The sequence below is a fragment of the Nyctereutes procyonoides genome, unplaced genomic scaffold, assembly GCF_905146905.1.
Source record: "Nyctereutes procyonoides isolate TBG_1078 unplaced genomic scaffold, NYPRO_anot_genome, whole genome shotgun sequence".
In the NCBI taxonomy this organism is placed as follows: domain Eukaryota; kingdom Metazoa; phylum Chordata; class Mammalia; order Carnivora; family Canidae; genus Nyctereutes; species Nyctereutes procyonoides.
The window spans coordinates 58,571,430-58,598,626 of NW_026575133.1; the positions used below are offsets into that span (position 1 = coordinate 58,571,430).

At 44.3% G+C, this 27,197-nt stretch overlaps 1 protein-coding gene across 3 annotated transcripts; it reads left to right on the forward strand.

Moving 5' to 3' along the window:
* Positions 1-7,223: 7,223 nt before the first annotated feature.
* LOC129493612 (L-threonine 3-dehydrogenase, mitochondrial) lies at positions 7,224-26,191 on the forward strand. 3 transcript variants are annotated; one of them, XM_055299938.1, is made up of 9 exons: positions 7,224-7,242; positions 17,366-17,564; positions 19,207-19,249; positions 19,474-19,544; positions 21,669-21,818; positions 21,918-22,090; positions 23,119-23,209; positions 24,973-25,242; positions 25,565-26,191. In XM_055299938.1, the coding sequence occupies exons 2-9, from the start codon at positions 17,381-17,383 to the stop codon at positions 25,702-25,704; spliced, it is 1,122 nt and encodes a 373-aa protein (XP_055155913.1). In that variant the 5' UTR covers positions 7,224-7,242; positions 17,366-17,380; the 3' UTR covers positions 25,705-26,191. The 3 variants fall into 3 exon arrangements, with proteins under 3 accessions (XP_055155913.1, XP_055155911.1, XP_055155912.1); XM_055299936.1 differs by lacking the exon at positions 7,224-7,242 and adding an exon at positions 7,562-7,634; XM_055299937.1 differs by lacking the exon at positions 7,224-7,242 and adding an exon at positions 11,828-11,866.
* Positions 26,192-27,197: the final 1,006 nt, after the last annotated feature.

The following is a 27,197-nucleotide window of genomic DNA, read 5'->3' on the forward strand; positions in this document are numbered from 1 at the left end:
AAAAGAAAAAAAAATCTCAGGTGAAAATTCTATATCCAGAAAAATGTCCTCCAAAAATAATGGAGAAATTAAGATATTTCCAGATTAACAAAAGTTCAGGGAGCTTGTTACCACTAGACCCGGTCTATGAGAACTACTAACAGAAGTCAGTCAAGGTGAAATGAAAGAACCCCAGTCAATAACAGAAACCCATATAAAGAAATAAATATCTCCAGCAAGTGTAAAATACGGACAAATATAAATACCAATATTATTGTCATTTTGGTTTATCTTCACTTTAATTTTCTACAGGATTTAAAAAACAAAGACATAAAAAATAATTATAAATCTATGCTGTTCAGCACACAGTGAATAATGATGTAATTTGTGATATCAATAGCAGAGTGGGAGACAGAGTTATATAAGAGCAGTTTTTGTGTAGTTAAGTTGATAGGGGCACCTGGGTGGTTCAGATGGTTAAGCATCCAACTCTTGATTTCAGCTCAGGTCATGATCTCAGGGTCATGAGACTGAGCTCTGCATCAGGCTCTATGCTGAGCATGGAGTCTGCTTAAGATTCTCTCCTACCCCCTTCCACCCCTTGGCCCCACTCATGCACTCTCTCTCTTAAAAAAAAAAAAAAATTAAAAGGCTTCTCTCCCTTTAAAAAAATAAAGTTGATATCAATTCAAATTAGATTGTTATTTGTTAGATTGTTTAGGTTGCTATATATGATGCTTATAGTTACCATAAAAAAATATCTTTTGGAGGAAATGAGAAGGAAATCTAAAGCCACTACAAATAAAACAACACAAAAGATAACAGTAATGGAGGAAATAAGGGACCAAAAAAGTGTAAGACATACAGAAAAGAAATAGCAAAATGGTAGAAGTAAATTATTCCTTATCAGTAATTATTTTAAATGTAAATAAATTACAAATTACAATAAAAGTAAAGGGAAGAATAAATTTGAAAAACACCATGATCTCCTGGCTGTGCAAGATAGGTTCAACATTTAAAAATTAATTGATGGGGAGATCCCTTGGTGGCTCAGCAGTTTAGTCCTGCCTTCGGCCCAGGGCGTGAGCCTGGTGTCCCGGGATCAAGTCCCACATCGGGCTCCCTGCATGGAGCCTGCTTCTCCCTCTGCCTGTGTCTCTGCTTCTCTCTCTCCCTCTCTTTCTCTCTGTGTGTCTCTCACGAATAAATAAATAAAATCTTAAAAATAATAATAAAATTAAAATTAAAATTAATTGATGGAACCCATCACATCACAGGGAAAAACAAGAAAAATCACGTGATTCTACTAATGGATTTAGAAAAAGCACTTGAGTGTGGGAGATATCAGAAAGGGACACAGAACATAAAGACTTCTAACTCTGAGAAATGAACTAGGGGTGGTGGAAGGGGAGGAGGGCGGGGGGTGGGGGTGAATGGGTGACGGGCACAGAGGGGGACACTTGACGGGATGAGCACTGGGTGTTATTCTGTATGTTGGTAAATTGAACACCAATAAAAATTAATTTATAAAAAAAAAAAGAAAAGAAAAAGCACTTGACCAAAAGTAACTCCAATTCATTATAAAAACTCAAAGCAAACTAAGAATAGAGAATTTCATTGACTAAATAAAGAACATCTACAAAAAGCCTGTAGTTAATATCATGCTTATTGGTAAAAACAAAACAAAACAAAAAACTGGAAACTTTCCCACTAAGATCAGGAACAAACATGAATATCCCCTCTTAGAACTACTTTTCAACATTGACCTGGAAATCCTACCTGATGCAATAAGACAGAAAATGAATTTAAAGATATACATATTGAAAAGGAAGATATAAAACTATCTTTGCAGGGACACCTGGGTGGCTCAGTGGTTAAGCATCTGCTTTTAGCCCATGGCATGATCCTGGAGTCCTGGGATTGAGTCCCATATCGGGCTCCCTGAATGGAGCCTGCTTCTCCCTCTGCCTATGTCTCTGCTTCCTTCTTTCTCTCTATGTCTTTCATGAATAAATGAATAAAATATTTTTAAAAAATAAAAAAATAAAACTGTCTTTGCAGCTGAGATAATAATAATCTATTAGAAAATCAGGAAGACTTAACCAAAAAAAAAAAAAAGGTACTTACAAGTGATTATAGCCAGGTTGCAGGATACAAGGTTAATATATAAAAATCAGGGACACCTGGGTGGCTCAGTAGTTGAGCATCTGCCTTTGGCTCGGGGTGTGACCCTGCGGTCCCAGGATTGAGTCCTGCATCAGCCTCCCTATAGGGAGCCTGCTTCTCCCTCTGCCTATGTCTCTGCCTCTCTCTGTGTCTCTCATGAATAAATAAAAATCTTAAAAAAAAAAAGTCAATCATTTTCCTATATACCAGCAATGAACAAGTAGAATATGAAATTTATTTTTTTTAAAGATTTTATTTATTTATTCATGAGAGACACAGAGAGACAGGCAGAGACACAGGCAGAGGGAAAAGCAGGCTCCATGCAGGAAATCCGATGTGGGGCTTAATCCCAGAACTCTGGGATCACGACCTGAGCCAAAGGCAGACGCTCAACCACTGAGCCACCCAGGTGTCCTTGGAATATGAAATGTAAAATATAATACCATTTACATTAGCACTTCCAAAAACAAAATAGTAGAAATCTAACAAAATATGTACAAGATGTCTATGAGAAAAACTAAGATCTGACTGAAGAAATCAAAGAACTGGGCAGCCTGGGTGGCTCAGCGGTTTAGCACTGCCTTTGGCCCAGGGTGTAATCTTGGGAACCTGGGATCGAGTTCTTTCTGTAGAACCTGTCTTTCTGCCTCTCTCTCTCTCTCTCTCTCTCTCTCTGGGTGTGTCTCTCATGAATAAGTAAATAAAATCTTTTTTCAAAAAATCAAAGAACTAGCTGATCCAATGTTAATAATAAAAAGATTAATATTGTCAGGATATCAGTTCTTCCCCAAATGATCTATAGATTCAATGTAATCCCAAGGAAAATCCCATCAAGTTATTTTGTGGTTATCGACAAAATGATTCTAAAGTTTATATGGAGAGGCCAAAGAAGCAGAATAGCCAACATAGTATTGAAGGAGAACACCCAAATCAGAAGACTGATGTACCCAACTTCAAGACTTACTATAAAGCTGCAGTAATCAAGACAGTATAGTACTGGAGAAAAAAAAGGCAAGTCAGTGGAACAGAATAGAGACTCCAGAAATAGACTTATGCAAATATAGGCAACTGATCTTCGATAAAGGAACAAAGGCAACACAATAAAGAGTCTTTCCAATAAATAGTGCTGAAACAACTGGATATTTATATTTATATAATATACATATATACACACACATACACCTTTCATAAAAATTAACTGAAAACGATTTATAGACCTAAATGTAAGCTGCAAAATGATAAAAATCCTAGAATATAATATAGGAGAAAACCTAGATGACCCTAAATATGGTGATTACTTTTTAGTTACAATACCAAACACATGATCCATGAAAGAAACAAATCAGTAAACTGGACTTTGTTAAAACAAAATTTCTATTCTGCAAAAGAATAGAATGTATTGGATTCTCATTCAAGAGAATGAGAAGACAAACCATAGAGAGGGAGGAATTATTTGCAAAAGACAATATCTGATAATGAACTGTTATTCAAAAAGTACTTTAAAAAACTTTTAAAACTCAAAAATAAGAAAATGAACAACCTGGGGACGCCTGAGCGGTTCAGGGGTTGAGCACCACCTTCAGCCCGGGGTGTGATCCTGGAGACCTGGGATGGAGTCCCACGTCGGGATCCCTGCATGGAGCCTGCTTCTCTCTCTGCCTGTGTCTCTGCCTCTCTCTCTGTCTCTTATGAATAAATAAAACCTTAAAAAAAAAAAGAAAAGAAAATGGACAACCTGGTTAATAATGAACAAATGATCTGTACATATATCACACCAAAGTAGATGCCAAGCAAACATGAAAAGATGCTCAGAATCATATATCAATAGGAATTTGCAAATTAAAACTACAAGGAGATACCACTACACATCTACTATACAGTGAATATCTAAAACACGTCACCAAATGCTGGTGAAGGTGTGTAGTAACTTTCACTGGACTTTATTGATAAATGATAGGAATGCAAAATGGTCCAGCCACTTTGGAAGACAGTTTGGGAATTTCTTACAAAACTAAACATACTCTTACCAAACAAATCAGCAATTCTCCTTGGCATTTACCCAAAGGAGTTAAAAACTTATGTTCACATAAAACCTGCAAATGAATGTTTACTATTGTTTTACTCATAACTGAGAAAGTTTGGAAGCAACCAAGATGTCCTTCAGTAGATGAATAGTTAAATAAATTATGGTATATCCAGATAATGAAATATTTTTCAGTGCTAAAAAGCAAAGGAATGTTATTTAGAATTATGAAAAGACAAAGGGGAAACTTTAAATGCATATTACTATATAAAAGAGCAATGTGAAAAGGCTACATACTGTATGATTTCAACTATATGATATTCTGGAAAAGGCAAAACTATGGAAACAATGATGGTTAATGTTCTTTGTCAACTTGGCCGGGCTATGGAGTGCTATTCTTAAATAATATCTCTGGGTGTCTTTGAGGATGTTTCCAGATGAGATTAGCATTTGAATCAGTGGATTTACTAGATTGCCTTACCCAGTGGGAGCTGGTATCATCTAATACATAGAAGGACTGAATAGAACAAAATGCAGAGGAGGTACCTGCGTGGCTCAATTATCTGCCTTGGAAACAAGTGGCACATCAGGCATCCTGCTCATAGGGAAGTCCGCTTCTCCCTCTCCTTCTGCCCCACCCCTCTCAAATCTTTAAAAAAAAAAAATTAAAAAATGCAGACGAAGGGAGAATATGTTGCCTGCAGCAATTGTTGCTGTGGTCTTCTTATGGGGAATGTCCGTGTCCCTCATTTCTTCCACATTTACTAGTTGGAATTCTTCTGTAAGAGTTGCCCCTTCTGGGCAGCCTGGGTGGCTCAGCAGTTTAGCGCCTCCATCAGCCCAGGGTGTGATCTGGAGACCTGGGATTGAATCCCACGTCTGACTCCCTGCATGGAGCCTGCTTCTCCCTCTGCCTGTGTCTATGCCTCTCTCTCAATCTGTGTCTCTCATGAATAAATAAATAAAATCTTTAAAAAAAAAAGAGTTGCCCCTTCTATCTCATTTATCTATTCATTATTTATATCAATACAGACTGTATAGACTGGAGGATATTTTTATTATTTTTTATTATTTGGGTTTGTGATGTGAAAGCCAAAACCTCAACCCTGAAAATGGAGGGAAAGTCTGAATATTATCAGAATCTAAGTTAGGGTAACCGAAACCTATTTTGATGACTTCATCCAAAGGATTGGAGGAAGACACAGACTTGGCAAACCTGGAGATCTAGCCTGGAAAGAGACAGGAAGCCTATGGCAGTGGCTGCCAGCCAGGACTGATCTTCTCAGAGGGGTCTTGTGCTGGTGGGGACCAGTCCTTCTGTTTTCAGCCTCTCCCTCACTCCCAACAGGGTTCAAATCCAGTGGAAGTGCCTGTCCCTTGGCTGGAAGAGGAAAGGGGCTGATGATATTAATACCAGATTGTTTCCCTGAGAAAGACAGGAAATAGATGGCAGGTAGCCAGAAACCACTCACCTTTCAATTCCTTGTAGATTAGCCCTTCTTCATGTGCCTCAGAAACAAAGATTTAAGCCATGTCTCTCCCTCTCCAAACCCCCCCCCCATCCAGACCAGCAGCAATGGCAGTTGGGTTGCCCCACTCAGCAACATCCCTACCAGCAACCGCACTCAAAGTAAGCTCAGGATCTCTGACACCATCACAAGGTTTGAGGAAAACAACAAAGATCACTGCTCATGATACGATGTGGTGTATTAGAAAGGGGTGACCCAGTGCCTGGGTCACCATTCTGGTCCCTAGTCCTTGAACAAATGTCTTTTCTTCTCTGGAAGGAGCTTTGCTCCTTCTACTGTAAAGTGGGTATGGTGCCCTTTATAATCTCTAAGGCCTCCTGAGAGGCTAAAAAGCCTATAATTAAGATTTTAGAGTTCAAGTACACCAGAGAAAGACCAATAATGAGAATCATGTTGTATGATGGGCCCCTGGGTGGCTCAGTTGGTTGAGCCTCTGCCTTCAGCTCAGGTCTTGATCCCCGGGAGTCCTGGAATTGAGTCCCAGGATAAAGTCCTGTATCAGGCTCCCTTCCCAGTTGGGGAATTTGCTTCTCCCTCTGACACTCCGCTCTCTTACGTGCTCTCTCTCTCAAATAAAAAATTAAAATCTTAAAAAAAAAATCTTGTCGTACAAGAAAATGTTGAAGAAACGGAGCCTTCTAAGAGCCTGTAAAACAGAACATTAGACATATTGCATAACATCATAGATTTTTTTTGAAAGATTTTATTTGCTTATTCATGAGACACAGAAAGAGAGGTGGAGACAAAGGCTGAAGGAAAAGCAGGCTCCCCGCAGAGAGCCGCGGGGGGGGGGGGGGGTTGGGGGGTTGGGAGGGGCTCGATCCTAGGACCCTGGGATCAGGGCTTGAGCCAAAGGCAGACGCTCAACCGCTGAGCCACTCAGGCGTCCCACATCATAGATTTTAATGTTGGAGGTGGCTTTCCTTAGAGTCTTCCAAACTCCTGACGTGCTTGACAATTGCTTGGGGATCTTTAAAAGTGCTGTGATTCAGTAGATGGAGTGGGGGCTGCTTTGAACCAAGCCCTTAAGCACGGGTTGATCGGTGGCTCTCACCTTGGACACTTGAGGGGCTTTAACAAAACAACTTAAGCCTGGGCTCCTCCCCCCTCCAAAACCCCCAAAGGAGATTCTGATTCGCTCAGTCCTGAACGCAGCCTGGGCATTGGGAGGTTCAAAAAGTCCCCGGTGATCGCAAAAGGCGGCGAAGCCCGAGAACCGCGACCAGCGCGGCCCCCGCTAGAGCGCGCGCAGCATCACCTGGAGGGGCGGGTCGAGCGCAGCTCGCGGGGCCCCGCCCGGGAGGAGCCTGACTCTGCAGGCCCGGGACGCCGCCGGAGACCTTCAGGTCTAACAAGTTCCCAGATGACCCAGATGATGCTCACTGGGCCGCTCCGTGCCCTTGGGGGGTGATCTAATTTGACACTGATGCTTCCCACGTGGGAAACCAAGAGGACAGGATTCGCTCAAGGATTCGATCTCCTGGCTCGGGGTCCTGCGCTGCGCCCTCGGCGGGTCCCGCCCTGCTCCCCAGGTCCCCGGCAGAGGTGCTGCACGCCTGCCCGAGCCGGTTCCCGCGGTGCGGGGGTGGGGGTGGGGGTGGGGTGGTACGGAGGGGCCGATGCCCGCGGACGGGGAGGCCCTGGCAGAGCTGCGCGCACCCTGACCCTGCGGAGGGGCCCAGGCCAGGACGCGCAGCCCGGACCTGCCGCCGCGGGCGACGCTGCGCACGGGGGGGGGGGGCTCCCTCGCCCGACCGGTCCCGCACCCCGGCCCCCTCGTGACCCGGGGCCCCCGCCGAGGAAGGGGATTGGTGCGCGGAGGGGCGGGTTCAGGGGAGGAGGGAATAAAGGCGCGGCGCACCGGGCTGCTGCGCTCTCCGCCCGCGGCCGCAGCTCGGGTTCCCGCGGCGCAGCATCTGGGGCGGCCCTGCGGGAAGGTCAGTGCGGGGGTGGCCGGACGTGCCCCCCGGGGCTGTGCCCGGGACGGATCCCCGCTAGGCGCGTAGGCCGAGGTCGCGGGGCCCCCAGTGTGACCCCGCGATTCCAGCCGACACCGGGGTCGCGGGGGGGCGGAGAGGTCGGGGCGCTGCTGGGGTCGACACATGTCCCCTTCCACCTTGCGAGGACCCCCCTCTGCCCAGGAATAAGGGTGGGCGCCACGGTTCTCCGGCCGCTTCCCGGGAAGGATGCGACCCCACACCCCCTCCCCCGAGGGCCAGGCCCGGGGACCCGTGTGCGGCTCAGCCCCGCGTCCCTTGGGTTCCCTCCTCGCGTCCCGCAGAGCCAGGCCTCCTCCAAGACCCTCTGTACCTCAAGCTTAGAGCTCTGGGTTTGTGTTTTGTTTTTCTGGGCTTTTTCTTTTTCCCTGGCTTTCGGATCATCGCCAAGGTAAGTCCGGACTTGACCTGCTCGTGGAGTCTTTACGTTGGGCAGTTTGCTAAGTGCTCTTCGTGGTTCGCTCTGTTAAACGCTCTCAGCAGGCGGCGGGGGGGGGGTATCCTCGTCCTGTTTCTAAGCTTGAGGGAACCTGAGGTTTGGCAAAGGCGGGTACGGAGGCTCCGTGGCGGTGCCCCGAGCCCTGGGCTGGTGGGTGCCCCCCTCCGCGCGCCCACGCAGATGAGTCCTCTTTGTCTTCTTCCTGGGTGCCTGGTCGCATCCCTCCTCTTTTTTTTTTTTTTTTAAGGATTTATTTATTTATTCATGAGAGACAGAGAGAGGCAGAAACACAGGCAGAGGGGATCCCGGGGTGGCGCAGCGGTCTGGCGCCTGCCTTTGGCCCAGGGTGTGATCCTGGAGACCCGGGATCGAGTCCCACGTCGGGCTCCCGGCATGGAGCCTGCTCCTTCCTCTGCCTGTGTCTCTGCCTCTCTCTCTCTCTCTCTCTCTCTCTCTCTCTCTCTCATAAATAAATAAATAAATCTTAAAAAAAAAAAAGAAAAAGAAACACAGGCAGAGGGAGAAGCAGGCTCCCTGCAGGGAGTCCGACACGGGACGGGACACGGGACGGGACCCGACCCGATCCCGGGACCTCAGGATCACGCCCAGGGCCGATGGCAGGCGCTAAACCACCGAGCCACCCAGGGATCCCGCATCCCTCCTCTTGAGGGAGAAGTGTGAGGGTGGTGGAAGGAGGGTTTTGTTTGTTTTTTTTTTTTTTTGGTATATTTTTGATTGGAGTTCGATTTGCCAACATAGCATAACACCCAGTGCTCATCCCGTCGAGCGCCCCCTCAGTGCCCGTCACCCAGTCACCCCAACCCCCCCCCGCCCCCCTCCCCTTCCACTATCCCTTGTTCGTTTCCCAGAGTTAGGAGTCTCTCATGGTTTGTCTCCGTCTCTGATATCAATTTCCTACTCGTTTTCTCTCCTTTCCCCTCTATTCCCTTTCACTATTTTTTATATTCCCCGTATGAGTGAAACCATATGATGATTGTCCTCCGGTTGGCTTACTTCACTCAGCATAACACCCTGGAAGGAGGGTTTGTTTGAGACTCCACGAATCCGGTTTCGCACCCCCTCTTGGTGGTGTGTTTGCCTGACCTCGGGCAGGTCAGTTCATCCTGCGAAATGGAGAAAAGATCCCAGCTTCAGGGGTAGGTGGGGGTTAAGTAAGAGTTCAGGAAAGCAGCCCTTTCATCTGTGCTGCTGTAGTCAGGGGCCTGATTTTTTTCCTTGGGTCAGTTCTATGAAGAGTACACATTTCTTATTTAAGGAACAGGACGATTTAAAGGGGAGACTGGGGCAACCCGCCTGGCTCAGCGGTTTAGTGCTGCCTTCAGCTCAGGGCGTGATCCTGGAGTCCCGGGATCGAGTACCAAGTCGGGCTCCCTGCATGGAGCCTGCTTCTCCCTCTGCCTGTGTCTCTGCCTCTCTTTCTCTCCCATTCTGTGTGTCTCATGAATAAATAAATTTTTTAAAAATCTTAAAATAAAAGGAGAGACCGCCTTGCAAATGTGTTATTTAAGCATTATGGGTCTTTACAGCAAAGAGGTAGGAGAACCTGAGGTCTTGGGGGGGGGGGGGCGGAGTGGGGGGGCGTGGTTAGTAGCTTCCTGGTGCTGGAAAATTTAGAGCCTGGAAGTCGTCAACCAGGCACATGGCACCTCTTTAGTGAAAGCAGTGTCCCAGAGGGCAGGGTAGGAAGCCCCACTAGGAGGGGTAGGGAATGGAGGTTGGGAGCAACCCAACACCCCTGGGACTGGGAGAGGAAACAAAGACAGCAGGAGGACAAGATAGGTTTTAGCAGGTTTATAAGCAGAGGGAGAAAAACACATTGGGGAGTTAAGTGGGACAAGATCTTGAGAGATTTTTTTTTTTTTTAAGATTTTATTTATGAGAGATACAGGGAGAGGAAGAGGGAGAAGTAGTCCCCACCCCCCAGCAGAGCCTGATGTGGGACTGGGTCCCAGGACCTAGGATCAGGAGCTGAGGCAAAGGCAGCTGGTCAACCACTGAGCCACTCGGGTGCTCCAGGGCTTGGGAGTTTGAATGAGACTGGGGTTTGGTAGGCACCAACTGAACTGTTAGGTTTCTGGAGGCAGCACTTATCTCTATTGGGTAAATTTTGTAGCTCTTCAGCAATATAGGTGTGTGTAGACCATTTGTTTGTTTCTTAAGTGAATTTAAATATTTTAAATTGGGGTTGCAGTCACATAATTTAAATTTACCATGTTAACTATTTTTACGTGTATACTTTAGCAGTGTTAAGTTTACGTTACTGTGCAACAGATCTGTAGAACGTTCTCATCTTACTGATAACTATATGCCAAGAAATTAAACACCGATATTCTTTCCCCCTAATCCCATACCCTTAGTAACTACCTTTCTACTTCCTTTTTCTGTGATTTTCATTGCTTTAGATACCTGGTATAAGTCGTAAGAGTGGGGTGGTTTGGTAATTGGCCTTTTGTAACTGGCTTATTTCACTTTGCATAGTGTTCTGGCGGTTTATGCATGTTTTAGCATGTGGCAAGATCTCCTTTTTCAAGGCTGAACAATATACTGTTGTGTGTATATACCACATTTTGTGCATCCATCCATTTGTCAGTGGCTGGATACTTTTACCTTCATGCTTTAGTGCCAGAGATATTACTTAATATGTTCTTATTTACTGTCTCTATAGCTATGAATGATTAGAGCTAGGATTTGGTGAGTACTGACCTGCATCAGGTATTGCTAGAATTGCTCCTAAGAGCTCACAACTTTGTGAGCGAGACTGCCATGTTGTCTCTTGGCATCTAAGACCAATGTATACAAAACCAAACTCAATGCCTTCTCACCTCACCTGCTTCTCTAGGGAGCCCATTCTTACAGCAGCACAAATTAGAGACTTTAGTATTCTTCTCCTTGATTCCTTAACCAGCGCCCCCCCCCCATATCCATACATGACCAAAGCAGCCTGAGCTCTGAGTCTCTATCTCCATCAGTCCGACCCTCTTCATGAGGTCACTGCTGTCTTAGAGTTCTGTGGTTCCTGCCCAGAGGGCGCACGCCAAGAGTTGGGGGAAATGGTATAACAACCACCCCTAAAGGCCTGGGCTGGGGAGGCACTCCATTCTTTCTGGAGAAGAGTCTGTTGACCTGTTTCTTTTTTGTCCCTTTGCAGGTTAAATAAACAAGGTGCTTGAAAGAGAAAGTCTGTGGACTATAATCTAATCTTTAAAGAGGGACTGAGATTGTGATGGATTCTCTCTATATAAATTTAATAACTAGATTGGTAGAGCAAATTTTACTGTAGAACAGCTCTTCTCAAAGTATGATCTGGGGAATCCTGGGCTTCCCTGAGATATTTTGTAGGGTCTGTGAGGTCCAGCTATTCTAAAAAGAAGACTAAGACGTCATTTGCCTTTTACATCCTTTCTCTTAAAAGCATAGAGTAGCATTTTCCAGTGTACACTGACTTGGGATGAGCTTTTCCTCTGATTAATGAAGTGTGTTTGCGTGTATTCCAGACTCTTGTGTTTCTAGAACCTTCTAAGAGTAAGTAGGCTTGGAGTATAAATAAGTGTTTTCAGAGGTGAATTCAGTTCTTAGTACTTCTACTGCATGCTTACTAGCTACCTTCAGTTATACCCATTATCACTTCTGCGACCTCATTTCCTTTAATAAGTCATCACTTTGAAATCCCTAGGTTTTCCGTGTGCCTATATGGAAAGAAAAATAACAAAAAGTAAGTATGCTTCATAGTCTTGATTTGAAAACTTTTCTAAATTTTTAAATGATATGAAAGTATTCTAAAATGAAAGGATACTTATGTATTTTTTAAGGATTGTTGGCTAAACAGGGGGATGCTAAGAAAACATTTTTCTACTCAGAGCTGTATCATCCATGTCTATAAATGCTGGGAAAAAAAAATGAAATGATCTATCAGAGTTCCTTGAATAAAGGAAAGGAGGAATTTACTCCAGAGCAGTATACAGAACTAAATAAGACCTAAAAATGTGATCAATTTTGACCATTTTACAGTTGTTAGAAATTTACATTATGTGTCTTATATGCTGCAGAACCCTTTTGAATCATATTATGGTGTCAGTGCTGTTAACTCTGAGATCAACTATTCCGAATCCTCTGAAGAAAAATGAATTGAGTGACCTAAATGTAGTTATGATGAGCTCTTGAAAAGCCAAAAATGATTTGTTATAGCTTTCCAAACTAAAAATGAAAAAGCTATTAAAGCATCTAGCAGGATAGGTTATAAGATTGCAGTGGGGAGAAACACAATAAAGCCTTGTTTGGATAAAAAAAAGCATTGAAAGAAATCAGCACTGTCACTTTGTAATAATATAGAAACTTGTCAAATTAAAAATTTAGCTGCAAACATGAAGACTGAGTTAGGATCTTAACAGAAATGTATTTTGTCTTACAAATGGAAGAATTTGGGATCTCTGGGTGACTCAGCAGTGTAGCGCCTGCCTTTGGCCCAGCTTGTGATCCTGGGGTCCCAGAATCGAGTCCCACATCGGGCTCCCTGCATGGAGCCTGCTTCTCCCTCTGCCTGTGTCTCTGCCTCTCTCTCTCTCTCTCTCTCTGTCTCTCATGAATAAATAAAGTCTTTTTTTTTTTTTAAAAAAAAAAAAGGAAGAATTTGCAGTCATGGCTGGATTTGTCATTTTGTTTGTATTCATCTGGTACCAGCACCAAACCAGTCATCAGGGAGTATCTTTCTGGCGAACACTTAGCAGCAAACACAAGTAGTGCCAAGGTATTCGGTGTAGAATAACTTATTTGAATTTCATGGTTTATTTTGGGACAACTAGACTGAATTTGCACTGATGGGGCCAAAGCAATGCTGGCTAAAACCACAGGTGTCTTTGCAGGAATCAAGGCAGTGGCATCAAAGTACTAGTAGATGGTCTTCATGTGCTTTCTAAAAAAGAAAAGAAAATCTGCCAGTTTTACTTAGGAATGCCTTTTCTATGACAGTAAAATTGTTAGGTCTTCAAGGGTCAATATTTAATAAAATGTATCTATTTATTTATTAAACATTTTATTTGAGAGAGCACACAAGCCAGGGGGAGGGGCGGAGGGAAGAGAGAAGCAGGTTCCTCGCTGAATAGGGAGCCCCATACTGGCTCGATCCCAGGACCCTGGAATCATGACTTGAGCCCAAGGCAGATGCTCAACCGACTGATCCACCCAGGCTCAAAACTTATCTTTTCAGTATGGCTTGTGCTGAGGGGATGCACTTGTTTGTGTTAAGGTGTGATGGCTATCTTGAAGTAAAGCACTTTAGTATGATTGAATTGTAGGCAGAAATGGCCACTTTTTTTTCCTTATAGAAAATCATTTTTGCCTCAAGGAATGACCGAAAAACTAGAGTTATTCATGCTTGGATACAGTTTTTTGTTTTATTATTTTTTTAAGATTTTATTTATGTATTCATGAGAGAGAGGGAGGGGCAGAGACCTAGGCAGAGGGAGAACCAAGCTCCTGTGGGGAGCCCGATATGGGACTTGATCCCAGGACCCTGTGATCATGCCCTGAGCCAAAGGCAGACGCTCAACCGCTGAGCCACCCAGGTGTCCCGGATGTAGTTTTTAAAAAATGAACCAAGTGAGCTTGTCCCTTTGAGGAAACAACTAATGGCATTTGTTGCCTGTTAACTTGTATCTACCACTGTGAGCTTGATAGCTTCTCAGTATTTAGAAACTTTCTGATGAAATCACTATGACCTTTTGATATTCTATAGTGAAGTGTGTTAACACTGGGAAGTTCTGCGTAATTTGCTGAACCAATATTTTCCAAAAGACCAGTGCACAAAATTACAAAATTCTTCAGGGGTAAAGATCTGCTCCAAGCACTAGGTAGACCAGTGGCTTTTAAGATACATAATCCAAAAAGTTCACTGATAATGGCTTCAGATTCTACATTGCAACTGACCTTTACAAAACTACCACGTGTCCATGTGTCAAGTTTTGGTTTGCAAAGATGAGTATCCAGAATTTTCTGAAAAGGCTTTTACAATACTGCTCCCTTTTCCCAGTATTTCACTTTGTGAGTCTGGATTTTTTTTTTCTATATACTTCAATTTAAGTAACAGATTGGGTGCAAGCAGATGAGAATCCAGCTGTTTTCCATTAAGGCAGACAACAAAGATGTACAAACAAATGGCACTCTTTTTGCTATTTTTTTAAATATAATTATTTCATAAAAATTTTTATTGGCTTTAAATGAGTTATTATATTAAACATTCATCTGTTTTGCTTTCTAACACAACAAGAATTGTTTGATGTAAACCACATGAACAGAAGCTCTTCAGAGTCCTCAATATTTAAGAATATAAAGCCCACAGACCAAAAAACTTGAGAACTGCTGCCTTAAAAAAAAAAAAAAAAAAAAAACTGTTGCCTTAACACTATTCAGTTGAACTTGGTGAGAGCAGGGTGATAATCTTGACTTGGAAAAGCTATTTGCTGTAGATGGTTGGCAGTTTTTGTTTTAAAGGTTCATGCATTGTTAAAGCAGTTGTATGATGGGGACAGTAGTGCTGCTTGGTGGTTAAGAGCTGCATCTCTCACTGACCTGGGCATATAGTGAGATAGCGAGCATCAAAATGTTAGCTATTAATCAAAGTGAAATAAGAAGGACCAACTCAATTACAAATTGTTCACATGGCTAACCTAAAATGCTTTATTTTCAGTTAAGAATGTGAGCCTCAAAAAAAAAAAAAATGTGAGCCTCAGGGTGCCTGGGTGGCTCAGTCGGTTGAGTGTCAGACTCTTGATTTCAGCTCAGGTCATGATCTCAGGGTCGTGGAATTGAGCCCCACATTGGGCTCTGATTGTGGAGCCTGCTTGGGATTCTCTTTCTCCCTCTCCCTCTGCTCCCCCCCCCCAACTCTTAACAACAAACAAACAAAAAACCCAACCAGTGTTGGGAACTATAACGAGGTCTCTCTGGGCAGAACCTCCCAGAAGCACAGTTATAAGACCCGATCAATGAAGTGAATGCTGATGGTCATGGTTCAACAGAGCCCCAGAATTTCTGACAATGCTGGCAAGAAAAATGAATGAAACAGTGAGGAAGAAATTGGAGAGCATTCCATGTGTTTGATAAGGATGGCAGTGACTATATGAGTGTTGGGCTTCACCGTGTGAAGACAAACCTGAGAGAGAAGCGAGCAGATGCTGAGGTTGACAAAATGGACAGGGAAGCAGATAATCATGGTGATGGGCACATGGACTGTGAAGACTGTATACATGATGACAGCACTATGTGGACATTGTATAGAATGGGTTCAATTTCTTGTACCAAATTCTTTATTTGCCTCTTCTTTGTAACTTCTCTATAAAAGGTTTCCCTCTGCTGTCCAAAAATATGCATGTATAGTGATTAGGATTTCATTCCTCTGTTTTCTTCCCTTATCCTACTGTCATTGTCCTGAAACCTTATTTGAGCCAACTGATCCAGTCACATGTTGCACATGGCTTCCTCTGGATAAATCTAAGCCCTTCTGCACACTTCATCCTAAATGGAATTGGTCAAATGAGGGAAGATCTGGGTTATGCTCTTTTTTTTTTTTTTTTTTTTTTTGGAGTGGTTTTCATTAGGAAGTGTCAGCATGTTGTAAAAGCGAGGAGCCATAACTCTATACATAGAGTATGGACAGTCAGCAACATGTACTTCAGAGCTGCACTATTGCAAAACGGGTGTGTTATCCATGTACTCGTACAGTATCTTTTTGTACTGCTGGTCCTTTACTAGAAACATTTTCTTTTATTGTTACTTGCTTTTTAAACTCTGTTTAGCCCCTTAAAGAAAATCTGTTTATGGCACAGTTTGCCTCAAGTCCATTCTGAGTTATACATTTGTTTTCCAATAAGAAAATTACAGTTTACCACCTCCTGCTCCCCCCACCTCCCAAAAAAGAATCAAGAGTTCTTACCTGGTTTCAGATGACCACAATGGCTGTAAGGATGATTAACCCAAAGGTCTTCCAAGGGATATTTGGGCCTTTCCTATAACGTGGCCCACAGTGGGGACCTCTTGCATAGTCCCGACTACCCACCCCCCCACCCCAGCAGCCAGAAATGTTGTAGCAGAAGCCTCTCTTCTACTTGTTTGGCAAAATTAGCTGGGACAAAGAGCCCCAGGGACTCTCAAGGGCTGTGTATTACTGTTTTCTTAAGACCCTGAGTTGAGTGTGGGAGCAGGCTAAGTTCAGATTTTAAACAGTCTTCAAATGTAGTTGACAAATATAAGATGGTTAGATCTGGTGAGCTCCTTGGAAGGGGGTAGGTCACCAGAGTCGGCTCTGAAGCCTCATCTCCCAGCTCTTGGAAATCTTACCATGGAAGCCATGGGGCCATGTGCAGAGTGCAACAGGCCTGACTTTAGAGGGTGGGAACCAGCAGAGCAGGCTATGTGGCTCTGATTTACTCTTGTGACATGCTTGCCTGGGTGTGAGGGATGGAATCAGCAAAATGAAAGCCCTGCATGTGCCTCTAGTCTCAAGCCTTATATGATCAGACCATCTTGACCTCTGAAGGCCAAAATGGATTCATGGTCCAGAAGCAATAAAACTGGTGAGAAAGAGGAGAAAGACTAAAATGTACATGATCTGGAAGGAAAGAAGATGGCTCTTCCAAATAGTCCTAAGAGGGCAGTAAAAAAAAAAAAAAAAAAAAAAAAAAAAAAAAAAAAAGTAGTCACAGCTTATTGAGTATCACTGAGGGTCTTTCTGTCTTAACCACCTGCTTTTCTAGTTGCATTCATTCTAAAGAGAACATCTAGGCGTTAGCACAAGATTTGTAGGGCATGAGGTTATTTAATCTGGGACCCATATGTGCCTTCCCATGGTGTGTGAACAAATTGCTTACGGTGGTAAAGACCTCGCTAGGATCCACTGACTTGGTGTATCTGGCATTTCTGGCTCTATGTGGGGTCCCCTCCACCGTGACCATTAGATGCAGTTGATGTCAGCATTATGCGGTTTCAATTCTAAATCTCTGCCCGGCTTTTGTCTGCCTGCAGTGTTTGATCCCCTTTTCAGAGCCCAGCTCACCGTAGGCTCTTGACCGGCTTCCTGTCGGCCCACTCAGCAGCCTCTTTAGTTCGGTTCATGAGTCCAGCTTGCTTTTTGCCCATGAGCTGACAATCTTAGCTTGCGTTTGGAGAGGTTGGGAGAATAAAAGGTGGCATAATGAACCCTGCTCCCCTTTTCCTGCAGGGTGTTTGTAGAGAAATGCCGCTCGCTAGGATGCTGCGGCAGGTCGCCGGCCAGATGCTGGGGAGCCCAGCCTGTGGCTGTTGGATGCCTGCCCCGCCGCTGCGGTTTCTGGGCACCTCCCCTCGGCAGATTCCAGCAGATGCCAGCTTCCACTCTGCCTCATTCTCTGGAACAGACCAGCCACGCGTCTTAATTACAGGTTGGTTTTTTTTTCCTTTTTTTCAGGATTTGCAAATTGATCCTCTTTCTTCTTTTTTTTTCTTGTGCTGTTTCTGCACGGCTTTGTGTTTGGAACAGCTCCCATGCCACCAGTCAACATGTATTCATCAGAAACAGCCTTTTCCACTGTTGGCTTCCTCCAGGATCCCGCAAGCCTGAAATTCTCGCTGTGCCACCGTTGCTAGTGCTTTGTGTCCATGTCGTAATTCTGTGTATTCTCTGAAGGTCGGCTGCAGGAAACCGGGAGCAGAAGCTGCTGTGGAGCTGGGGTGGCCCGGGGGTGAGGGCGCTCCTGTATAGGGAGTGGGCAGCGCATCAGGTGCGTCTTGTCTTGGCCAAACTCCTCAACCTAAATTCGATGTCCTCGATTCCCAGCAGTTGTTGCACATCCAAGGAACCTGTCCCCATTATCTTACAATGTCGTTGATCACGTCGCCGCCAGAGTTGCTCCTTGTGGCCCTTACGTTGTGTCCACCCAGCCCCTGCTGCCCTGCCCTCCTTGCCCCGGGCCTTCCCTGGCACTCCACACCTTCCAGCCAAACCAACCCTACCTCTGACTTGATGGACACACTTTATTTCCTTCTTCCCACCAGATTGTCTTTCACTGGCTTCTGACATTCCTCACTGTGTGTGTGTGTGTGTGTGTGTGTGTGTGTGTGTGTGTGTGTATCTTCACTACCTCTTTCTGGTCTTCTCTGGAAATGGACTTAAGGTATAGTCATTTCCCCTATACACCATCCTTCCTGGTTCCAGTCCCATGGCAACAAGTGCTTACAGGAAATCCCACATTCTGTATCACCCTACCTCATTTATTTCTCCCAGATGAAATTTGTGGTTGCCGCCTCCAGCTATACTCCCAGCCCACAGCATGCCCATTCCTATTGGTGGCATTTTTGAGCCTCTAAATTAGGAAGCTTAATAGTCATTTTTTTAAAAGATTTTATTTATTCATGAGAGACACAGGGAAAGAGGCAGAGGCCTAGGCAGAGGGAGAAGCAAGCTCCCTGCAGGGAGCCCAACGTGGGACTTGATTCCAGAACTGGAATTATGCCCTGAGCCAAAGGCAGATGGTCAACCGCTGAGCCAGGTTGTCCCTCTAATAGTCATTTTTAGCTTTCTTTAGGGCTCCTTGTCGACTCAGTTGTCTACCCTTTTAACAGATGGCTTCCTGCTTTGTCTCCTCTTTCCCCTCCCCTACCCCAGCCCAGTTCTAATGGGGGATGGGCTTCTGGGTAACCCCACCGAAGGCTGATCTCAGACTGTTATATTTGGCTTTGAGTGTTTTGGCACCTGTTGCACTCAAGCTTCAAATAATAAGGGCAGGTCTGAGAGGGGATTGCTGGCCTAAGGAGCTAGGAGGTTCGACTTTCTTGTGATTGTCCTCTTCCTGCACCCTTGCTTGCCATCAGTCACTCCATGGAAAGAGTTTTATCTACAACTAATATCACCTACATTGATCTCAGTCCTAGCTTGGAAGATATAATTTAGCCCCACCAAGTCAGACTGGGGCTTTCCCTAATTAGCTGAGATTGTCATATAGTCTTATTCTGCTACTACATTCTGGAAATAACTGAATTGGTTAGATTTGGATTAAAGTTCCACTTTTTTTCTTCTTCATCTAGGGGGTCTTGGCCAGCTTGGAGTGGGGCTTGCTAACTTTCTGAGGTAAGAGCCCAAAAAGCTGAAATTGAAAATCTGAGTTCTTCGGTATATATATTTTTCTTTGGCAATATTTAATCATTTTATTTTGCTTTTAGTATCATAGACTTGTAGCAGATCCGTGGCTCATCAGCTCCCACGCTGGGCCTTTGCCCTATTTGAGACAGTGTTTTCACTGGACCAGGTATATCCTAGATGTACAACTCACAGGTCTTGATTTTTCCCTTCAGGAAACGATTTGGGAAGGACAGTGTGATTTTGTCTGACATAAGGAAACCCCCCGACCACATCTTCCACAGTGGTAAGAGATCAAGACGCCTTGCCTTTATCTTTGATTTTCAAAATGCAGTTAGAGAGGTGGCTCATGGGATCAGCTCATAACCAGGCTTGTGATGAAAAGAAAGGTGTTATTAAGGCTCAGTTGTGTGACTTTTAAAAATTGCCTGTTTTGGGGCACCTGGGTAGCTCAGTCGTTTTAAGTGTCTGATTTCTGATTTTGCCTCAGGTCATGATCTCAGGGTTATGAGATCGAGCCCTGGGTCTGGCTCCATGCTGAGTGTGGAGCCTGCTTGGGATTCTCTCTCTCTTCTCTCTCTCTCTCTCTCTCTCTCTCTCTCTCTCTCTCTCTCTCTCCCCTTCCCCTCCTCCCCCTATCTCTTCCCCCTCCCTCCCCCCCTGCTCTCCCACTCTCTCTCTTCAAAAAAAAAAAAAAATCTATTTTGGTCCCTTATAGTTCTGTGAAATGTCTACAGTAATGCTGCTGCTTGTTCAGGTGTTATAAGAACAGGAGAGCTCTTCTGAACTCGAAGTAAAGTTGGGAATGACATCTTTGGATCTTATTTGGAATAGTATTTTCTGAATAAAAACTTTGATTCCCAACTTTTTGAGTTTTTAGTTAACTTCTCTGCTCAGAGGGAACACCAAAATCAAGTTCTGTAATGAAGAAAAGAAACTTTAAAAATTTGGAGCAATTAATCCTCCTATTTCAACACAGACTTACTCTTTAAAAAGGGGCACCTGGGTGACTCAGTGGTTGAGTGTCTGCCTTCATCTCAGGGCATGATCCCAGGGTCCTGGGATCGAGACCCACATTGGGCTCCCCGCAGGGAGCCTGCTTCTCCCTCTGCCTAGGTCTCTCCCTCTCTCCCTGTGTCTCTCAGGAATAAATAAATAAAATCTTTTTTTTTAATTTACTATTTTAGAGGGAGAGAGTGAGAATCCCAAGTAGGCTTTGCATGTTGAGCACAGAGCCTGACACAGGACTCAATCGCACGACCCCAAGATCATGACCTGAGGTGAAATCAAGAGTCCAGTGCTGAACCGACTAAGCCACTGGGCGCCCCAGCATAGACTTCCTCTTAAACTGCTGTGCACACACACAAACACTTCAGACTCCTCAAGTTTCCTCCTACCTTACAAACATTTTTGGAAAGTCTCCTGGTCCTTCCTGGTTCCATGTCAGCCTTCAGCTTACTGGTACTTTGCTGTTAAGTGGGTGCCACTGAACAAAACCTGCTCTGCCTAGCTCAGGCTTGCAGTCCTTCTATACCTATACCAAGTTCTTTTAAAAATCCACCTCTAGGGGTGCCTGGGTGGCTCAGTGGTTGGGCCTCTGCCTTCAGCTGAGGGCATGGTCCCAGAGTACCGGGATTGAGTCCCACATATTGGCTCCCCTCGAGGAGCCTGCCTATGTCTCTGCCTTTCTCTCTGTATCTCTCATGAACAAATAAAATCTTTAAAAAAAATCCACTTCTGGGATCCCTGGGTGGCGCAGCGGTTTGGCGCCTGCCTTTGGCCCAGGGCGTGATCCTGGGGACCCGGGATCGAATCCCACGTCGGGCTCCCGGTGCATGGAGCCTGCTTCTCCCTCTGCCTGTGTCTCTGCCTCTCTCTCTCTCTCTCTCTCTGTGACTATCATAAATAAATAAAAATTAATAAAAAAATAAATAAATAAATAAATAAATAAATCCACTTCTATATCCTTTTTAAAATATGTAACTTTTCATCAGAGTGAAATGTAGGGGTGGTTATTAACCGCATCAACTCTGGAGCCAGCTGGCTGGTTGGGAGCCCAGTTCTTCCACTTATTCTCTATTTGACCCTGGCTACTGCTTATTTCTCTGTGCCTTCGTTTCCTTCCCAGTAAAAATATATCTCCCTCAAAGATTGTATGAGAGCTAAATATACAGAAAGCCCTTAGGACAGTGCCTGGCAAGTGTAAGTCCTGTGTAAGCCCTAGCTATTATTACCTGGGGGTGGTTGGGGTTTTTTCTTCCATAAGCAAAATGCTGCAGAGTGTCCAAGTGCTTTAGTCACCAAGCGGATCCTAGTGGAATTCACGAGTCAACAGGGGAGGGGGTGAAGGGCCACTTAGCTTTTTAAATCCCAAACTCGCACTTCTATGGTTTTGCTGTGTTCCTGGTAGGCCCATTTATTTATTCCGACATTCTGGATTACAAGAATCTTCGGGAGATCGTGGTAAACAACCGCATCACCTGGTTGTTTCATTATAGCGCTTTGCTCAGTGCCGTTGGGGAAGCAAACGTATCCTTGGCCAGAGCCGTAAATATCACCGGTAAGTTTCTGGGTCTTGCCCCAAATGGTTGGTTTGCCAGGCTTTTTTTCAGTTCTTTGGTAAGAGATTTTTTTCAGACAGTGTCTCTATTCGTTTCAGGATTGCATAACGTCCTGGACGTCGCAGCAGAGCACAATCTGCGGTTGTTTGTGCCTAGCACGATCGGAGCTTTCGGACCTACTTCTCCCCGGAATCCAACTCCTGATCTCTGTGTTCAGAGGCCCAGGACTATCTATGGGGTGTCCAAAGTCCACGCGGAGCTCATGGGAGAAGTAAGCGTTGCTTGGCAAGATGACTCAGCATTGCCTTTTCTATTCTTTTTGCCTCATATGCTTGCTGATTCGTCCTTGGGGGGATCTGGCCCAGCCCCCAGAACTGCTCCTACCGAGTCCTGTTTTTGCCAAGTGGCAGGGTACTGATAGCTCCAGAAGGACTCCTTAGCCTTTGGTCATGTGATAACATTCCGTGCTTCCCAGAGGCCCCACGATGGCACCCCCTTCCTCATTTGCTGCCTGTAAATGTGTACTGCTCCATTCTTTCTGGCTCCCAGGATTGGCAGTTAGGGGAGGTGATTTTAAAACTTTGTGTTACGGAGAACGTCAAATGACTTTTGGTTGGTTGGTTGGTTTATTTATTTATTTATTTATTTATTTATTTATATTTATTCATGAGAGACACAGAGAGAGAGAGAGAGGCAGAGACACAGACAGAGGGAGAAGCAGGCTCCATGCAGGGAGCCTGAAGTGAGACTCGATCCCGGGTCTTCAGGATCACGCCCTGGGCCAAAGGCAGGCGCTAAACCGCTGAGCCACCCGGGCTGCCCTGGTTTTATTTTTTTAAATACTCTTCGTCTTTATAACTCCACAGCAAATGTGAGCTGGTGTCTGCTCCCTTAGCCGACATAGCTGGCCTTGCCCTCCTCTCTCAAAGTCCTCTGCGCACTGTCCAATGCCGCACTGTGGGAACATGCTCCCAGAGGGCTGTTCCGAACCGCAGCAGTGACTCTTCGAGAGGAAGGTTGGAAATCAGTGGAGGCTGATTATTGACTGTGTTGAAATGTCACCAGAGTGACAATTTTTTTTGAAGATAAAAATTTAAGGGTTATTTATTAAAGAAAGTGAGTGGCTCTTAGAAATTCTACAGTCTCATTTCCTTTAGCAGCATTTTAATAGAACTGCATGGAAAGATACTCCACACGTTCTCCCATCCCATCCCTAAGGCCCCAAAGAGCTGTTTTGTCATTGCATTGCTCTATCTGATTAAAGGATTTGTTTTAAAATAGTTTTTGTCTTTTTCGTAGTATTATCATTACCGGTATGGGTTAGATTTCCGATGCCTGAGATATCCTGGAATCATTTCAGCTGATTCCCAGCCTGGAGGAGGAACAACTGGTAAGTGCTGTTTTCTGCTTCTGCTCATTAGATGGGCTTTCTAGGTGCCCCGAAGAGTGGCAAGGGACTGGCCGTCTTTTCAGCTGCGTGGGACTGGCCGTCTTTTTAGCTGCGTGCTGACTTTCTACATCCCCTCTGGCTAGTGCATCTGAGAAGCTCATGGAATCCTGTTGACTTTAACTTGTTAAGGGCAGCTCATGCTGGTGTTCCAAATGCAGCTCAGGATTGGCCATCCACAGTGCTGAAATCAGATCATATTCAAGAATAAATTTGTCATCTGCGATGTAGGAAGACACCAAATAGGAAATAGCCTCTTTCTTTGAATCCAGCCTTTATTGCTTAATGCAGAAGGCTCCACGAAAATGGACTGTATGTATGCATTGCATATCTTAAAAGGAGCGTAGGTATTATTACTATTATGAGTTTAGACTCAAGCATGCGTTATGTTCGGTAACTCCCATATTAAAAATCCTCCCCATATGAGGGGTCCTGAGATACAATATAAAAGCTAAGCCTTGGGCAGCCCCAGTGGCCCAGCGCTTTGGTGCCGCCTTCGGCCCGGGGTGTGATCCTGGAGACCCGGGATCGAGTCCCACGTCATGCTCCCTGTATGGAGCCTGCTTCTCTCCCTCTCACTCTGCCCCCCCCCCGTCATGAATAAATAAATAAAATCTTAAAAATAAAATAAAACATTATAAAAGCTAAGCCTTGATAAAATCCAAAGGATTTTAAAGGGGATTTTCATTTGGGTTACTTTTTTAAAAAGCTTTTGCCTTAATACAGTGCTTCTCCAAGTTTGCACTGGGAATCCCTCAGGATCCTTGGTCTTTTTCAAGGGCTCCAAGAAGTCAAAACTATTTTCATGTCAATATTAAGATGGTATTTGCCTTTTTTCCACTCTCCCTTATGAGTGCCCTGTGGAGTTTTTCAGAGGCTGTGTGAGGTGTGGCAGCACAGTAGCCTAAATGCACAGGAGACCCCAGCTGTCTGCTACTAAGCCAGGCAGTGGAGAGATTGTCAAAATGTAAAACACGCTTGATTCTTTTCACTAAATGTTCTTTTGTTTGGAATATATGTTCTTGTATAATATCATACATATGAATATGTTGTTGGGTTTATTATCATTTTAAGATGTAGGAATATTTTTTTATTTTATTTTTTTTATTTTTTTATTTTTTTATTTTTTATGATAGTCACAGAGAGAGAGAGAGAGAGGCAGAGACACAGGCAGAGGGAGAAGCAGGCTCCATGCACCGGGAGCCTGATGTGGGATTCGATCCCGGGTCTCCAGGATCGCTCCCTGGGCCAAAGGTAGGTGCCAAACAGCTGCGCCACCCAGGGATCCCAAGATGTAGGAATATTTTTTTAATGCTCAGTTAATTTCTGACGTAGTAGGGCAGCCTGGGTAGCTCAGCGGTTTAGTGCCGCCTTCGGCCCAGGGCATGATCCTGGAGACCCGGGATTGAGTCCCACATTAGGCTCCCTGCGTGGAGTCTGCTTCTCCCTCTCTGCCTGTGTCTCTACCTCTCTGTCTCTCTGTTTCTCATGAATAAATAAATAAAATCTTCAAAAAAAATTTTATAAATAATTCTGATGTAGTAGATATTGATAGGACCCACACTGTAAGACCTTGGGGGTCCTCTGTGTTGTTGAGGAGCATAAAGAGGTTCTAAGACTAAGGCATTTAAGAAACACTGCCCTAACGCAAGAGGCTCATTCATCATTTTGTTGTGAGAAGACCTACAGACAGGATTCTCTTTCAGACTATGCAGTCCAGATCTTCCATGATGCCATAAAGAGTGGCAAATTTGAGTGCAACCTGAAACCCAGCACGAGGCTCCCAATGATGTATATTGATGACTGTCTCAGAGCCACCCTGGAGGTCATGGAGGCCCCAGCAGAGTCCCTCTCCATGAGGACCTACAATGTCAATGCCATGAGCTTCACCCCAGAGGACCTGACCCAGGAGGTTCTTAAGCACATACCAGAATTCCAGATTACATACAACGTGGATTCTGTTCGCCAGGCCATAGGTTGGTACATCATTGCAAACTCCCTGAAAACCCTGAGCACAGTTGGAGTAGAGGATTCCTACCCTACAGCTTTGTGTGAGATTTTAATAGTGTGTCCTAATTCACAGTGCCTGACACTGGACATGAAATGGAATCTTCTAATCTAAGAGGATGGCTATGTATGAGCATAATGGCCACTCTGGTCTGCTCAAAGGAGGAATTTCAAAGAGTGAATCTCTTTTCTGGTACCTTGTATGATAGACCTTTATATAAAATGTTCTAGACCTTTTTTGCAAATCTAGAGCCTGAATAACTTAAGCTTCTCTTCCATGTCTTTTCCTAGCGGATAGTTGGCCGATGAACTTTGACGACAGCAATGCTCGGAAGGACTGGGGGTGGAAACACGATTTTGATCTTCCAGAGCTGGTGACAACGATGTTGAACTTCTATGGTTCTGATACCAGAATTGCGCAAGCTAACTGAGGGAATCAGAAGGGAGAGTTCATGTACCTGAACTCCTGGTCAACTGTCAAGGGAAAACCATAACTACCCCAAGGAACCTAGATTATGTGGAGTGGGAAAGACTCATTGGATGAAAGTTTGGCAGCTTACATTGAACTGCCAGATTGGAGAGTCAAGTTGGCTTTTGCGTTTTCAGGATGCTGTAGGTTTGGTGGTGGGACTTCTAAACCTTTGATGTTTGCCTAAACTTGCCCAAACACACGTCACAGAATGAAGATTTTGGTCAGAATAGTTTCCATTTCCTTAATTCAGATGAATTGACCATTTTGGGGAAGGTAGACATATGTGATGTTTGTCTTTAATTAAATTTAATTTAAATATCCCTCCTAAGACTCCATTATTCTCTTGACTAGAGCCCAAAGATTACATTTTAAAGACTGTCAAAGATGATCTCCTAATTTTAAGAGTGTACTGTCCCATCAGGACATAAAAAATGTTTGCTGTATAATCCCATGTGTTCGTAATGTTCAAGACATTTTAACACTTCTTCAAAAATGATCACTTCTAATTTACTTTTTTGTAAAAAGATATATCCATAGGAAATGAAGAATATCAAAGATGATCTAACTAGTAATGGGGAAGCACCTCTTATTTTGATTACCTTCCTGCTCGTGAACTAAGTATTGATTACCAGGACTGTCATTCTTTTACCTGGCTGTGTCAGTCTCCTAGAGGAGCTTATATAAATATACAGATTTCTGGGTTCCACACCTTCAGATTGACTCAATAGATGCGGATGGGAATCTCAAAGCGCCATATTGTTATTCTGTTTCGGCTACAACCCACTGGACCAGGTCCAAACACTGTTTTCTAAAGAGAACTTTTCTTGTGACAACATTTTTTTTTTAATATATATTCTTAGATTGAGCTTTTAGGATAGCCCCCCTCCAAGCCCTTCTGAAGCAATTTCTATATAAATATACACAGATTACTTCTTCCAACAGCCTCAGGACATCTGTGAAATCACTAGAGAGTAAAACTGCACAGATTAATCATGGGCTTATTGGACAAAGCTGTCATGGACTAAGGCATTTCTGTTTATGTGCTTAATGATATGGTTATTTGGAATTTTCAACTGTGGCATAGAAACATGAACTGTTTTTTTGGAGACATAACTGGATTTAAAATCTATTTAGGGGATCCCTGAGTGGCGCAGCAGTTTGGCGCCTGCCTTTGGCCCAGGGCGCGATCCTGAAGACCCGGGATCGAATCCCACGTCGGGCTCCCGGTGCATGGAGCCTGCTTCTCCCTCTGCCTGTGTCTCTGCCTCTCTCTGCCTCTCTCTCTCTCTCTGTGTGTGACTATCATAAATAAATAAAAATTTATTTAAAAAAAATAAAATAAAATCTATTTAATTTTTGGGGTGCCTTGTGGCACAGTCAGTTAAGCGTCTAAATCTTGATCTCAGTGTTGTGAGTTCATACCCCATATTGTGCTCTGTGCCAGGCCTACTT